Source organism: Plectropomus leopardus, chromosome 17 (genome assembly GCF_008729295.1).
Source record: "Plectropomus leopardus isolate mb chromosome 17, YSFRI_Pleo_2.0, whole genome shotgun sequence".
Lineage (NCBI taxonomy): Eukaryota > Metazoa > Chordata > Actinopteri > Perciformes > Serranidae > Plectropomus > Plectropomus leopardus.
In genome coordinates this window covers 15837159-15851835 of record NC_056479.1, presented here as the reverse complement: position 1 = coordinate 15851835, position 14677 = coordinate 15837159, and the positions used below count along the sequence as shown (strand labels likewise).

Below are 14677 nucleotides of genomic sequence, written 5' to 3'. Positions count from 1 at the left end.
TCCACTTTTTATTTCTTTTATTAGTCTGCATAGCTTCATGATGCGCTGCGGCCATGGCCGTCCCTAGTGTCTGTTTTGCCTGTGTGTGTTTCTTCTGTATCGATTTCCTGTCTAGCCGTGCCTTGTCTGAATGGGAGCCAGAAGTGGTTGGGTCGTACTCTCCAGCTCAACCGGCCTCCCGTGGGTATGTGATGACAGTGGTCACAAGGTCACAAGCTTTAATTCTAAAATTAAGTGAGAGACATGCTACCTACCTTCTCTCCTGGCAATCCAATGGGACCCTGAGGACCAGGCAAGCCCTGGACCAGAACAAAGCATCAATCAGGTTAAGTGACACAAGACTTGGAGAAGGCTGGGAGGTGAGGTTTTGCTATAGCCTGTGTGTAAGTGTGCATCTTGTGTGTGTGTGTGTGGAGTCACGAACAGTGTGTGTGTGGATGCCTTTATGTGAGCTGGGTGGTTGGATGGATTGTTGACATGCTGGAGAGCTGAAAAACATGATTAAATCTTCTTTATATGATTGTAATGTCTCTGACGACATTTTTAAATTACATTTTGTTGCTGCGTGGGTGAAAGCCTTGTATCTCCAAAAACATTCTTTCAGTGAGGTAATAAAAACAGCCTGAATACATTTTAGTGTCATGCAATTAGATTGCAAAAGGCTTTTATATGCAAAAAGGCCAGAGAACTTTCTAAACCTGTAGAAGAAGTAGCAAACCTTTAGTTGAAGTAAAAATATAATAGAAACAAGACATTTTTATGTCACAAAAACACAGAGATAAAGTGTGTATGTATGAGAGCAAAAGTGTTATTATGCAACTGCCTGCTTTCAAGTGATTGTGCATATTCAAAGCATGTCTATGACTCGAATAAATTTATACGATGTGTAATGAGTGGATTAACTCTCGTAACAAAAGAGCAAATTTGTGTGCAGTACCTGTACTCCTGGATTTCCCTGCTGACCTGGGGGCCCTATCTCTCCTGCTGGACCCTGACAACAAGAAACACTGGTAATCACACACTCTGTCTCCACAATATCTTTGTCATAAGTTCATCATCACGTGACTGGTTAACAGGTTAATTAGAGGGCTACACTAAGCCCCTCCAGCTGATGTTTTTGTAGCTGACATGACTTTCAAAAACGTATTACACACTAGGCATGAAGTAGTTACAGGTTTAATGATAACATCTATGTAATTCCCAACAGTTTGTATTACTGTTTCGAATTTTAATTATCATCAAAACTGTGTTTGATTTCAGTGCTTTAAAAAACTAAAGACACAAACTGTCCAACAAAGTTAGAAATACTGTCCAAGGCGCCAACACAGCATGCTATGTGGGTTTCTTTTTCTATTCCCATGTTTACAGAGCAGATGTGCAGCAGGCAAACCCTGTGATGCAACTGTACCCTTGTTCTCAACAACAGTGACACAGACACTCAAATGTGCATTTCTACAACAGGCCATCTTTACTGTTAATGCAAATTTGATATGGCTTTGTGTTTACTGAAGGTACTAGCAGTGGGGATCCTTGACTCTGGGTGGCCCCTGGCAAAGAAGCCCACTCAGGAGAGGAGAGGCCCGGCAGACACATATTTCTCCATTATCTGATTAGGATTGGCTGAAATTATCAGTACATTGAGAAAAGCTGGTCCACCTTAAGTCAGTCTGCCTTAACAGTACACATATTACACAGCTACATTTAACTTCATACTCTGCTGTGGTCGCAGCAGCCCCAGCGTCATTAGGCTGGTTTCTATTAACACTAAAATTGTGCAAATTGTAATTTCAAATATGAAACACGCCTAATTGAAATAAGTCAGTTTTAGAAAAACTCCCATTTGTTGCAGTTAAGTTTTGCCGCTTGTATGATATGGTATTTTTGGCGATTCGAAAAGACCATATTTCGCAATACTATACTACAACTATATCTACCATACTTATAGCATTTATAGGTCACATGATGCTGTGACTATGTGCTTGTCGGTAGGAACTGTCTCCCTCAAGCATGATGCAGCAGGTGCTACAAGAGGTATTATTGCATCACATAACTCTTTGAAAGCTGAGCGGATAACCTGGAAGTTTTGAATCCACAATCCCTCCGTGAAATCGTGTACTATCACCTCCCAGAAATCCCTCATATGTGGCCATTCCCATGAACTGGGGGGCTTGCCTTTCCATTATTGCTCACCTAACACGCCTACTTCACCGTCAACTGGAAATAAACCTGCTAATGTTTTGAACATCCATCACCATGCATCTCTGAACATTATCACTAGAGGAGAAGTGCATAACATCGCAAGAAAAGTCAAGTAACATCACTCAATGGAAACGCAATCATCTCGCAATTCTGTTTTATCAACATTTCAAAAATATCGCTTAATTTTTGTGCAAATTTGGTGTAATAGAAACCTGCCTACTGTCACCGGCCCACACTTTCTCTTGGGGGGGCCACAGTGCACTGTGAGATGTTTAAGAGCTTTATAGTTGCTATTGAAAAATGTGCTAATATGAATGGCTATAGGGGGGATGGGGGGCTAACATATGCCTGGTTGCCTTTCCAGTGCAGAGTGCACCTTTGGGTATTGACTATGTTATCATTCTAATGTTTATGCAGACAAAATAATACAAAAGTGCACAGCACTACAAATTTTACTTATGGTTTTCAATATACAAATGCAAATCCAAAAATTAAATTAAATTATTTCAGGGTGTGTATCAGTACTTTGGTCACTATTATCCTGATATAACATTACATACTGTTTCATCCCTATATACCCACACGCTCATATTTATGCCACTCTTTTTACATTCATTGATCATCAGTGGTATATCATGACATAAAATAAAGTGCTTATGAAGGTAGAAGGACTGACCTGGTTGCCCTTTGACCCCTGTACTCCATCAGTTCCACTAATACCCTAAAAAAATACATGATGTCAGAAAACAGTGGATGAAATATCAAAGTTTGATGGAAATAAGAGACACAGCTCAACAGCATCCTTGTTTATCTTCAGTGGCATATTGATGATTCCATGCACAAGAGGACCTTTTATAGAGTTGAAGAGACTGAATAGCTCTGATCTTGCAATCAAGGCGATGTTGACTTACCGGCTGGCCAGGTGGACCAGGTGGACCCCTTGGCCCAGCAAGACCCCGAGAACCCTGGAGACAAAACATAGCAAATAGTCAGCAGCTAACCTGCATTCATGATGAGACTGGGGTGAGAGTGGAATACTAAATTATAAATCAGAACTAAGAAGGGAGAGAGTGGAAAACAGGGAGAGACAAATAATATATTTTTGTGTGTGTGTGTGTGTGTGTGTGTGGGCGCATCTGGTTTTGTATGTGCTAGCCACAGAGATTGCACTAGCCTGTGTTTGTGTGAGTGTGTTTGTGTGCTCTGTTTTTGTCAGCCTCCCTCTTTGTAGGCTGGCCAAGCCACCTGTTCCAAAGCCACATCTGTGATCTCCTGGGAAGTGATTGATATGGAAATATAATCATTCAGGCCAGGATTTTATCTCTTCCCTCTCTGACTCTCTCTCTCTTTCCTCTTTCCTCTCTCAATCTCTCTTATCTCTTTCACCACCAACCAAATTTCTGCCGTGCGTTTGTCTCTCTCGCTGCCTCACATTCCCGTCGCTCTCTCTCTCACACTCTCACATCAAAACAGCCAACTCTTCTCTCCTTCCTGGATCTTTGTAGTTTAACACAGCTTTCCTAACATGTCTTATGGCACTCTATTTCTTCCTGCACTAGATGATCCATTTGGAGGGACAGAGCCCTGCTGAGCTCCAACCTCACCTACTGGGAGAAAGATAGAGTGTGAGTCATAACCAATCAACCACTGTTCACCACAGAGGTACACAGAAAAAATGACAGCTTCCTCTTCTGTGCTCTTAAGATCTCTGTGGTTTCTCTATGATCTAAAGTTACTCCACGGGAAGAATTTCTATGATAGTTTTTTTAATATACATATTATGCATGTCATGCCATTGTATATTCTCGTGCCCGAGCTGCATGCCTTTTCCAAGTGACCTTTTCTCTCGTAATGCTACGGTGAACACTATGACAGTAGGCATTAATAAGGTTTGACTGTCCTACTTTTTTATATAGTGCTGTATATTGTAAAACACTGTGTAGCATGTTTACTGTTATATACATGCACAGTATGAGCAGTAAATTTTGTACTTGTTTAAGTTCTTCTGTAAGATTATGGCTGAAACTTCTGCTTGAGCTTAAATCTGGTGATCTCCTGCAATCCCCTCATGGTTTGTTGTGAAATTATTTGTTTGTGTGATTCTGCACAAAGAAAAGGGTTTTTCTGGGAACCAAAAGACCAGACTTGAAAAATATATACAGGATTCCCTCATTATGCCAAGGACAAAATTTCCAAACTTTCCAGTACTATTCAAGGACCCATGAGAAATTCTTCACTCAAAACGTATAAGACGAACAGAACTGTACAGTTAACTTTACTCTAAATATTAATTATATCATTATTGGCAATCATTGGATACAGAGCAGTAGAGGTACCTCAATAGGTGAAAGAAAGCTAACAATTCAATTTATTTGTTCGCAAAAAAGAATACACCATACCTTCAAACTACCATGCTCTACTTTCAGAGTAATTTAAATTAAATCAATGTGGGCACTGGTGTGCTACAAGTGACAATTTAAAGTCCTGCGCTGCCTTTATCAATTGCTCCATCTCATAATGTGATACAATTTAAAAAATATTAGTGGGGCATCAGTATGGAAACATGTTACATCACACTGCCACAACATTATATTTTTTGCACCAGCTGCCAACGTTATTCAAACATATCAGATTCAAACTCCATTCAAACATCATTCCAGCTATCTGGCATACATGGAGGGAGAGATGAAAAGCCAGGAGAAAATGAAGAAACACAGAAGATGGTAAACAAAACATCACGCAACTACACATATTAGAGCTATGTTACATCAGCAGCTACAGAAAATAACTGTTATTTTACAGTATATGGAAGGTTAAATGTGAAAGATTATTGTAACAACTTTTTCATTCGTGTAATAAAATTCCATAACTTCTCAAAACCTGGAAAACAATATAGTGAACTTCTGTGACTTTTCCAGGTGTTCAATGACCATAAAAACCCTGCATATCCTCCACACTAATTACTTGTGACAAAAAGTAATGTGGCAAAACAATGAACATTAAATATTGCATTGTGTACATTATGCGGGAGCATTATATCATTCCAGATGCGAATACTCACGGGTTCGCCAGGTTGCCCTCTTGGCCCGACAGGTCCATCAGATCCCTAAAATAACAAAGACAGAAACAGATTCAACACATAAATCTCATGCACCTCTCTAAGTCAACCTGAGGCATGGATACATTTATATCCCCACAGACATAATCTGTGAAAATAGCTCATTAAAGAAATTCACTGCCTGACAGATAAGGCTCAACTATCTCTGAGCAAAGACTAATAGGCCACTCTCTCAAATTTCCCCCGCCCGCCTGCGTGAATTGATACTATCTTGACAGAGCTTCTATCTTTCATATTTTCAATTCTATGTCAGGGATGCACTGCATAGCTTTCATGTTTTTTGCAAACCTCGATACTGAATGAACTCAGGCCAGCATAACGGAATTAGAAATTCGACAGTGTAGGACTTCATTCAGTAAAGCCTGCTTTGATCCGTGGTGCTTTACCATCTAAATGGTTTGTAGAATTGATTCACTGATCTGGAAAGGTTTCCCCCTTTAACCTTAAAAATTCTGAAAAACAAAGCACTGCTGCAGGATGTATTTTCCAGGCTTTGTTTGTTGCAAGAACATTTTGCAAAGTACTGTGCACTCACCTTTTCTCCTGGCTCTCCGACAGGCCCATGAGGCCCCGGCTTTCCTCTGTCCCCCTACAAGATAAAAGCATTAGCCACGAGCCTCAAGATATTTAGGACTGTTCTGTTTATAGCAGAGCAGGATCCAGCAGATGCTTTTTGCTGTACACTGTCATCACAGAGATCACATGATCAGAATGTGCAAATAAACACCTGCCATATGAGGTGTTAGGAATTCATGCATGCCGTGCATGCACTGTATTACTTAATAAATACAGTGACAATGCTAGGTTACCAAATCAAACTCACTCTGTGTCCCTTGTTTCCTGGGAGACCTGGCAAGCCGTCAAAACCCCTGTCACCCTGAAAAGTAATAGAGAAGCAAGAGCATTAAACCCTGAAACACGCACACATACGGTAATGTGTAAACATTAGCAGAATTGTAGTGAAAGTCTCCCCTGGCAGAGCCTCGGCCATCTGCTCTGAGTATGTGTTCGGGAGAGGGAGCTTTCAGATTAGCTGTAGGTCTGCTAAAATGCTGCTTTGACTGATAAAGACTCTGCTGTTCTGTCAGACCCAGCATCAAGGGAGCCTGATTTATTTGCTAAGCTCTTCCTGCAGCTGTTAGGTATTGAGTTGCCTTGTTGTCAATACATATAATAAGCTGTGGGGTGCTGGATACCTAGAGGCTTACACTTGCAAGTGGAGATAGTTTGTTATCGTACAAGACCCTGCTGCCTAAACATTTGTGGTATTGTTGTGTTTGTAGAAACAGGAAACTGAATTCATGCAAACTCAACACAGAAGCACTGTGGTCTAACAACTGGCAATTTAGCATTCACACAACTATTAACTAATAGCCAAATGGGTAGTAAGGAGGTAAATATATACAAATCGGTGGGTTCTTGATGCAGCTCGATTATTTGAGATTTCACCTTTGAGCCAGTTTCACCTGGAGCTCCACGACCTCCGTCTGTTCCCGCACGCCCCTACAAGATTCACAATCCAGTTAAAATAGCTTCATGCTACATCAGGCACAGTATGCTTTTAACACAATATGCATTTTCAGCATAGAAACCTGTAACACTTTAGATGTCTCACCCTTTTTCCAGGCTTTCCATTAAGTCCTTGAGGGCCTTGCAACCCCTGTGGTCCCTATATGAGAAAGAAAGCGAGCAAGCCAGATGTAGAGAGGTGTAAAAGGGAAGGCAAGAGGACAAAAAGAAACTACTGTTAACAAAACAAGAGTGGTATGATGGAAGCTAGTATTGAAGTAAATACAATGGCTGGTCTTACAGGAGGGCCATTTTCTCCACTGTCTCCTTTGAACCCAGTGGGGCCTGGAACACCCTGCAAAATAAAAAAACAGAAATAATTTAAGCATAACATAATGCGCAGGATCAATTCATCAGAGTACCATTCATTCACAATACAAAAATGAGTTGAGAAAAAAAATCTTAAAATTCTGTACGTTTTTGCAACCATTAAGTGATTTCCCAAGCAATTTGAACAAACTGAGAATGCATAATGATACGGTTAGGGTGGGAGGGAGAGAGAGGAGCTTGTGCTTGGTCAGGCAGAATGTGAAGTTGAGGTTAAAGGTTGCAGGAGCCCTTGAGGTATGATACAAATTTGGTCAAGGTCAGGGGAGTGTCTTACCACTGGGCCTGGTCGCCCTGCGAGTCCCAGCGGACCTGGAGGTCCCTTCATTGACAGCTGGAAGAAAAACACAAATGGGTTGTTTATGTACACTTCATGAAATACCTTTTTGACTTTTAATATGCAATAATTTGGTCGTCACATACAGCGTAAAATGTCAACAGCAATGTCAACATTGATAACACCAAAGTATGGGTTTCTGTGAAGTGTACCTGGGCCTGTTGCAGAATGGCCTGTGCCTGCGCCTCTTGGGGAGACACCACTGGTCCCTTCTGGGAATCACCTCCATACTGGAACTGGAGGTTATGATAAAGAGGTCAGTTCCCACTGCAGGATTCCCCAAATGTAAATGAAGTTCAATCACACAGCCCCCCCTTGTGGTCATGCCCCTACACCACACTGGGGAAAAAAGTGTAGTCTGAGTTTGTGTGTGTGTGTGTGTGTGTGTGTGTGTGTGTGTGTGTGTGTGTGTGTGTGTTTGAGAATGCGTGTGAGGTTGCTTTAAGGTCTTACTGGTAGCATCAGCAGGGATCCTGGGGGACCTGGAATCCCATCAACCCCAGCAAGACCAGGACGCCCTGGGGGACCCTGAAAAGAGAGGTCGGGGAATGGGATAAACATCAGCTACTGTGTGCATGGTGTGTGTGTAAAAGGGAGTGAAAAAGGGTCTAAACGGAGAGAAAAACAGCCCTGCAATCTAATCACTGTAAAAACAACCTTTGCTCCATTTCCACAGGGCATGTCATATACACACATACACACACATTACCTTATCTTCTGTTTACACACTGTACATTTCCATTTGAACAAGTCATTCAATGGAGCACTGAGTCATCAATATTGTGTTCATCGGATTACTGTAAAGTTATCTGATAAGTATTTAATCGGTAAGACACATTCTTCTACTGGTACATTATTTTGCAGATCTACTGTAGTTTTTTAGTACTGCCTTTTGACAAATAAATGACACTTGTTTCTAGGAAGTTTATGGCACAAGTGAAACAGGTGGAAATATGTTCAATAATCTTACCTCATTGGTGAACATTTTAATTTATTTTTAAAAATACATACTACTTATTAATCCAGAATATGCATTATAATTCATTGTTTGTAACCACACTGGAAACAGATGATTTTCTGCCTGAAGCATTAAATGTCTACAGCATGTCCCCATAAGTATTACATAAGTCCTTACAGATGAGCTAATTCATATATTAATCACTGGAGGACAGGCTTAAGTGTGTTATGTGTTTTTCGTGCAGCTGCATGAACAAAGGAAGAGTTCCTTCTCTATGCCTTTGGCTTCTTCACATGTAACGCTCTCATTACGTGTGTTTCAGGAGGTCCTCGAGGGTATTGCTGCTTTTAAATTATACCACACAGAGAGGCTTTGTGTTTTTGATGAACACGTCATTCCTGTGTGGTTAGTTTTGTACATCGTTCTTCTGGTGTTATTGACACAAGACTGTTAAAACAACCCTAGAAATGAATATTTAGACATGAAGCTATATTAATGAGGGTAAGACACAGTACATGTAATACATAAAGATGCAGCATAATCTTTTGTTTCAGATACTTTTGAAATTTGATGGTGATTCATATTCATGTTTTTTAATGCCATGCCTAAAGAGATTTGGAGATATATTGCATTGTTCATCCTTTCCTCACTTACTGATATCATTGTCAAATTCAGTGATATGCGCCATTGTTAAATCTCTTCAAATTTCATCCTAAGAAATAAAATAATTGGTTTATTTCTTGTGTCAAATACCTACTAAAAGTGTGTACGATTACTGAGGTTGATGTTTGTAATGCTGCATTCACATGGAATCGGGCAGACCACAGATGGAAAAAAAAGTTGGATGGCACGAGGAAAACAGTCTGACAGAATGGCAGGACAGTAAAACAAAACATGCATGATGATATATTGCGTTGGTGATGCTGTATTGTTTAACAAGAATGAGGCATAATATTTGCGTTCACCATTTTATGTCTAGTAACTGTCCAAATAGCCTGTGATTTTGCCTTGTGTAAGGACGCGATGAAATATCCGACTGTGAATTCTGCCGCAGAGAATCATAAAAAGTTAAAGCGTTTTAACTTAGATAAAGCATTTTAACTTTGTACAGCAATGCCAGCCTGTGACCTAATTTTTATTGTCCTGCTGTCATTGACTAAAATGATATCTGGTTTGCCGTCGACAGTCTCCCTGATTCCATGTGAACGCAGCATAAGCCACGACAGTCTGCATAAACTGCCATTAACATCTTTGCAAAGCAAAATGATAAAAACATCAACAACTGGGGAATTGCAGAGCATCTGTCAGTGTGTGTATGCATGCGTGTGTGTGTGTGTGTGAGTGTGTGTGTGTGTGTGTGTGAGAGAGAGAATGTGTGTGTGTTCCATTGTAATGAATCATGGACCATCACACACACACACACACACACACACACATAATCAGGTCAAATATGTGTGAGTCAACATCCGTCCCTGAAGCCCAGCAGGTTCACTTCAGGACGGAACATGTTTCAATGTGGAGTCACAGATGAAATCACAGCTCTGTGAAGGGGTCAGACCGGGTCAAACTAACCCAATGGGCCCAGCTCTTGGCCGAAGCCACACTCACCAATTCGCCAGGATCTCCCCTGGGTCCTGGAGGGCCTATTGGGCCAGCTGGGCCGGCAAGCCCCTGTGAAGGAAACAATGACAGCACTCAAATAAACATTGAAGAACATGACCATATTGTGGCTTCGTTTTCAACAACATGATAATCATCTTCTACGTCATATTTTAAACCTCCAAATGCTAGACAATAATCCCTTTTTATTTCTTTGTGTATTTTGAATCAAAATATTTGTACTTTTTTATATCATCAGTGTTTCACAAAGTGCCATCTTGCATTGCATTACAGTGCAGGGGTGTATTTTTACGGTGGTCACCTCTAAAACCCTGCTTCCTTTTCCAAAAACACCACATTGCATCCTGATGGCTAGAATCCAAAATTCTCAACATTCTGCACCACATCTGGACAGTGCCTGCTTGTGTTACATTATGCCACATCCTGTATCATTACAGAGACAAAACACTGTCAAATCTTCTGTCTTTTATTGTGTTCAGGCAGTGCATTGGCTTACCTGTGGTCCTGGTAGACCTGGGGGTCCTTGCGCTAATGTACCCTAGAAAAAAGCACAGGTAAAATGAAATGTAAATTAAGAGAGTATCAACTCATTCCCATGCTCATAAAAAAGCTACCAGGCTATTCATTAAGTGTTTCTACTAGCTCACCGGCTCAATAATAGCTGGTTCTCCCTTCTGGCCTTTCTCTGCTCTGAGTCTAGCCTGAGGAGGAGAAACAGATGAATAGATGGTAGAAATCACTTGACACAGGCAATCAAAGACGTGACCACTCACTTGATGTGTGAGTTCACCTTGAAATTTACCTCCCCATGCCATGTGTCTGCTCCTTCCCGCTCTGCAAAGTCAAAGCTGTCCTCGTACAACTCGTACTCTTCATACTCTGACTCTGTGTCATTCTTGTAATCTTCATATTCAAGAATCTATTAAAAAAGGGGGGGAAAAATTCCATTCAGGTATAGAGAACACCAAAACAACCTCTCAGTGTTTTTGTGCTTAGGTGAAGCCATGTCTCGCATTTGCATTTAACCTACCTCATAGTCAGTAACATTCGGGCCCACCGTTACCGTGGAAACATAGAGGTCTCCATAAAGGTCATCTTCATGCTCCTCCATCATCGGCTTCTTCACTAGCTTGTCCTCCTGCAGGCCGACACACAAGCTTAAATGAGTCATAGCAAAGATGAAGAGGGGGAGCTCTGCTCATTAGCACCCAGTACATCCAAGTAAAGTCACATTTTGTGATGCACAATATGAATGTTAGCAAAACAGGTGGAATTTATGAGTGTGTTGACTATTCGGGATACAGGTTGACAGGTGTGCAGTTAATTACAGTGCTGGAGTTTAATGAGCTGATGGACTACATCAGATTCATGTGGCAGCATGGCAGAGACTGCAACAGCTACAGAAACAGCAAGAGCATGAAGAATTAGTTCACTCTGCAAATCAGCAAATAATAAACATGAAGGAGACACACAAGTTTTCCTGACTGACGCAGTGTGAAGTTAAAAATTGATCAGATTTTATGAAAATGATTCACAGTTGTTTTGGCATATTCGTAATTTAAAATATTGAGACGAGAGTATACATTTACATTGAATGAAGTGAAAACCCAATACTCATTCTGTATGTTAAAATACAGGAAGATATATACTGCATGTACCATGCATACCATGATTTTCAGACAAATGGTATGCATGTGCAACAGCGTGTTCTACAAAAAAAAAAAAACACAGTCAAAATGTCTAAATTAAGATGCATTCTCCAGGTTTTCAGTCATAGAAGTGATGATTAGGATGGTGCTGGTTAGTGGTGGTGGTAAGCAACTGAAGAGGGAAGAGGTGCTCTTTAAGGTTAGGAGGTATTAGGTAGGTGATCGGTTAGAACTGCAAATGGCAGGCGGGGGTTCAGGATGGAGGGCATCTACAAGTAAACTTGTCTACCTCCTCAGTAACCTTTGATTCAGGCAATGCACTGGGCATCACAGTGGGGGCCTCAGCGGTGTCTGGTTCATGTGTAGGCATCTCCATGAGGGTCTTGTCGAAGACTTCAGTAGCACTGACAAGTTTTAGGACACTCTGAATTTCTGGCAACTCTGTTGGCTGAAATGGTTCTTGGGATAGATACTCGGGCAGTGTTGTGGAAACTCTGAGGAAGCCATCCTCAAGACCCTCCTCTTCGTGTTTTTTCTTTCTGGATCCCTTCTTCCCCTTGCCTTTACGTTTCCCTTTGCCTTTAGAGCCCTTGTCCCTCTTCTTTTTGTTCTTTTTGCCTTTCCTGTCCTTTTTGGAGTCTTCCTTTCCTTCATCGGGCTGGTCACCTTGCATGAGGGCATCAGACCCAAGTTGGGAGTTCTTTTATGAAAACGGGAATGCAAGATGAGGGCACAGGTGAAGGTTGAAGAAAACAAACAAACACTCTTGTGAATGAAAATACAATACGAGAAATAAGTCGCAACAGTAAAGTCCTGTGATACCCTTACAGGGTCAGACACATGCTGTGATTCCCACTGAGCTGACAAAAACCTAAAGCAAACATGAAATGAGAAGGGACAAACAAATGTGGAGTTGTTCCCTCTTAATGCCCGCAGAGGACATATTTGCTTGAGTGGTCAGGGGTCACTGTGCCTATGATCCTAAAGAGGTGCTAATTCTTATTGTGCTCTGTGGCAAGTGAGCAAATATGGGTTGTGTCATCCTCCAGTGATATGAATGGCCTCTGCCTGAAAATGACACTGAAGGCCCAGTCTGTGAAAGACATCAATGATGAGATTTAGATCCACTTGTAAACAAGGTCAGTGTGTAAGGGAGAATGATGGGAACTAGGTCAGTGGGGTGACAGATGTTTGACATGTTCTGGATTCAGAGCTCATTGCTCAGCTGTAGTTCTTTCAAAGCCAGCTGGATGACTATCGAAATGGCTTCACACTGCCATTAAGCAGCCATCTCTGGAGCATAATCACTGACCAGGCGCACACACTTTTGTGCAGATATGTATACACTCACATGGGTGCGCACACATGAGTTTATGCACGTGGCATGGACATTGTAAAGAAACATACAGGAGATATTTAAGTGTTAAATTGTATATTCCTTGAAGCCCAACCACACACATGCACTCACATCTCTCTGGCTCTTATCCTCTGGCTGCCTCCTTCCTCCTTATCTCTATCTTTCACACACCACCAAAGAAATATACAGTAATTCATATCCATGATTGATTCATTTTTTATGCACGCCTTGAGGAGGGGAAGAGCTATTATATCATGTTTGAGTTATAGGCTCCTGGCTCCGTGTGTGTGAGAGCACCTGACCTTAAGAATGCTCCACTGCTGGCTGCATTTGAAAGAAGACACTCACTTGTTTGACTGATGGCCTATTCTGTCTTAATTTCTCAAGTCTCTTTTTGCAAACACTCAGTACATTTTGCACTGTACTCAGACCTCTTCTTGGCCTGGGCTGTTGGCTGCTTGTAAATCATATGAGTCTTAGGGACACATAGCTCTATTGATAGGCATGCTCAAGCTCATTTTACTGGTTGGCTGTAAAGCAAGGGCTTCTACAAACTCAATTCAGCAGCCAAGAGGACATGATATGTCTTAACATGAGAGATAGAAGCCGAGGCTCATCAGATTTCTCGAAACTTATTTTTAACACATTGAGGAAAAGTGGAAAACTATGAAACAAATGAGTGACTTGAGACATGTATATAAATGGGCCTGCCATGTGTTTGCACGTAAAGCTGTACTTCACTGTATCAAATTTGTATGAAGATTAACTTGTTTTCCAGTGGGCTATGCCACCTCCTGTTGGTGGCAGTACTGACCTCCTGCAAGACCAGTGGTTGGCTGTTGTAGGGCAAATCAGAGTCACAGTCTGGTATGTAGTTTTCACAGTAGTGGGCAGCGGCCTGAGGATCGTCCAGAATCAGTAGTTGCTGAATATCTCCCTGAAATAAACCAGAAAGCAGACCAAAATTATACAAAAGCGTCATGTTGTAATGGTAGCCTTACATGAGAAGCAGAATCAGAACCGGATGAGAGTGATTTGACCAGAAGACTGAACCTAAAAAAAACGACACAGACTCTATGACAGCAACAAAACTGGCCGCAGATATAAAGCAAAGTATAATACAGTAGCATCAACAGACTGTCACTACTGATACAACTGCTTCTTCTGTGTTACCCTAACTCCAGGAGGGTCCTGATTGTGTACACGAAACAGTCAAATAGCTCTCTCTCACCCCCCTGTCAGGACCTTTCACTTCCCATGCTGCCCTGGAGGCGTAGCCAATGTGTATACACAAACATGCACGGAGTCGGCACTGCTGGACCCTGCAGCACTAAGCCCAGAGTCTCTGTTAGCTTTAATGGCCTTACACTCGACAACACTCTTTTCTTTGGTCAACATTTTATTACATGTTTTCACAACTGTTTTGGCACAACTCCAAAATAATAATGATAATTTTCAAAACGTTGTGTGCAAACCTCAAACCGCTGGGCACTTGTTAACAACAGATTTGAGTTTCTCATTATTTAAAAAACATGCACATCAA

The 14677-nt window shown here is 41.4% G+C and overlaps 1 protein-coding gene across 3 annotated transcripts in view; it reads right to left on the bottom strand.

Annotated features, from left to right (window-relative positions):
* The window catches only part of col5a3a (collagen, type V, alpha 3a), a 62688-nt gene that overhangs the window by 26700 nt on the left and 21311 nt on the right, over nt 1–14677 (bottom strand). The window contains exons 5-24 of one of the 3 annotated variants that reach the window (XM_042504858.1): nt 13949–14071; nt 12067–12477; nt 11159–11266; nt 10919–11047; nt 10776–10829; nt 10625–10666; nt 10117–10179; nt 8004–8078; nt 7703–7786; nt 7491–7547; nt 7128–7181; nt 6933–6986; nt 6767–6820; nt 6141–6194; nt 5853–5906; nt 5261–5305; nt 3111–3164; nt 2876–2920; nt 938–991; nt 255–299 (exon numbers count right to left, since the gene is read on the bottom strand). In XM_042504858.1, coding sequence (XP_042360792.1) covers nt 255–299; nt 938–991; nt 2876–2920; nt 3111–3164; nt 5261–5305; nt 5853–5906; nt 6141–6194; nt 6767–6820; nt 6933–6986; nt 7128–7181; nt 7491–7547; nt 7703–7786; nt 8004–8078; nt 10117–10179; nt 10625–10666; nt 10776–10829; nt 10919–11047; nt 11159–11266; nt 12067–12477; nt 13949–14071 — 1659 coding nt within the window. The remainder of the gene's footprint in view (nt 1–254; nt 300–937; nt 992–2875; nt 2921–3110; nt 3165–5260; nt 5306–5852; nt 5907–6140; nt 6195–6766; nt 6821–6932; nt 6987–7127; nt 7182–7490; nt 7548–7702; nt 7787–8003; nt 8079–10116; nt 10180–10624; nt 10667–10775; nt 10830–10918; nt 11048–11158; nt 11267–12066; nt 12478–13948; nt 14072–14677) is intronic. The other 2 variants (XM_042504860.1, XM_042504861.1) reach the window with 2 other exon arrangements.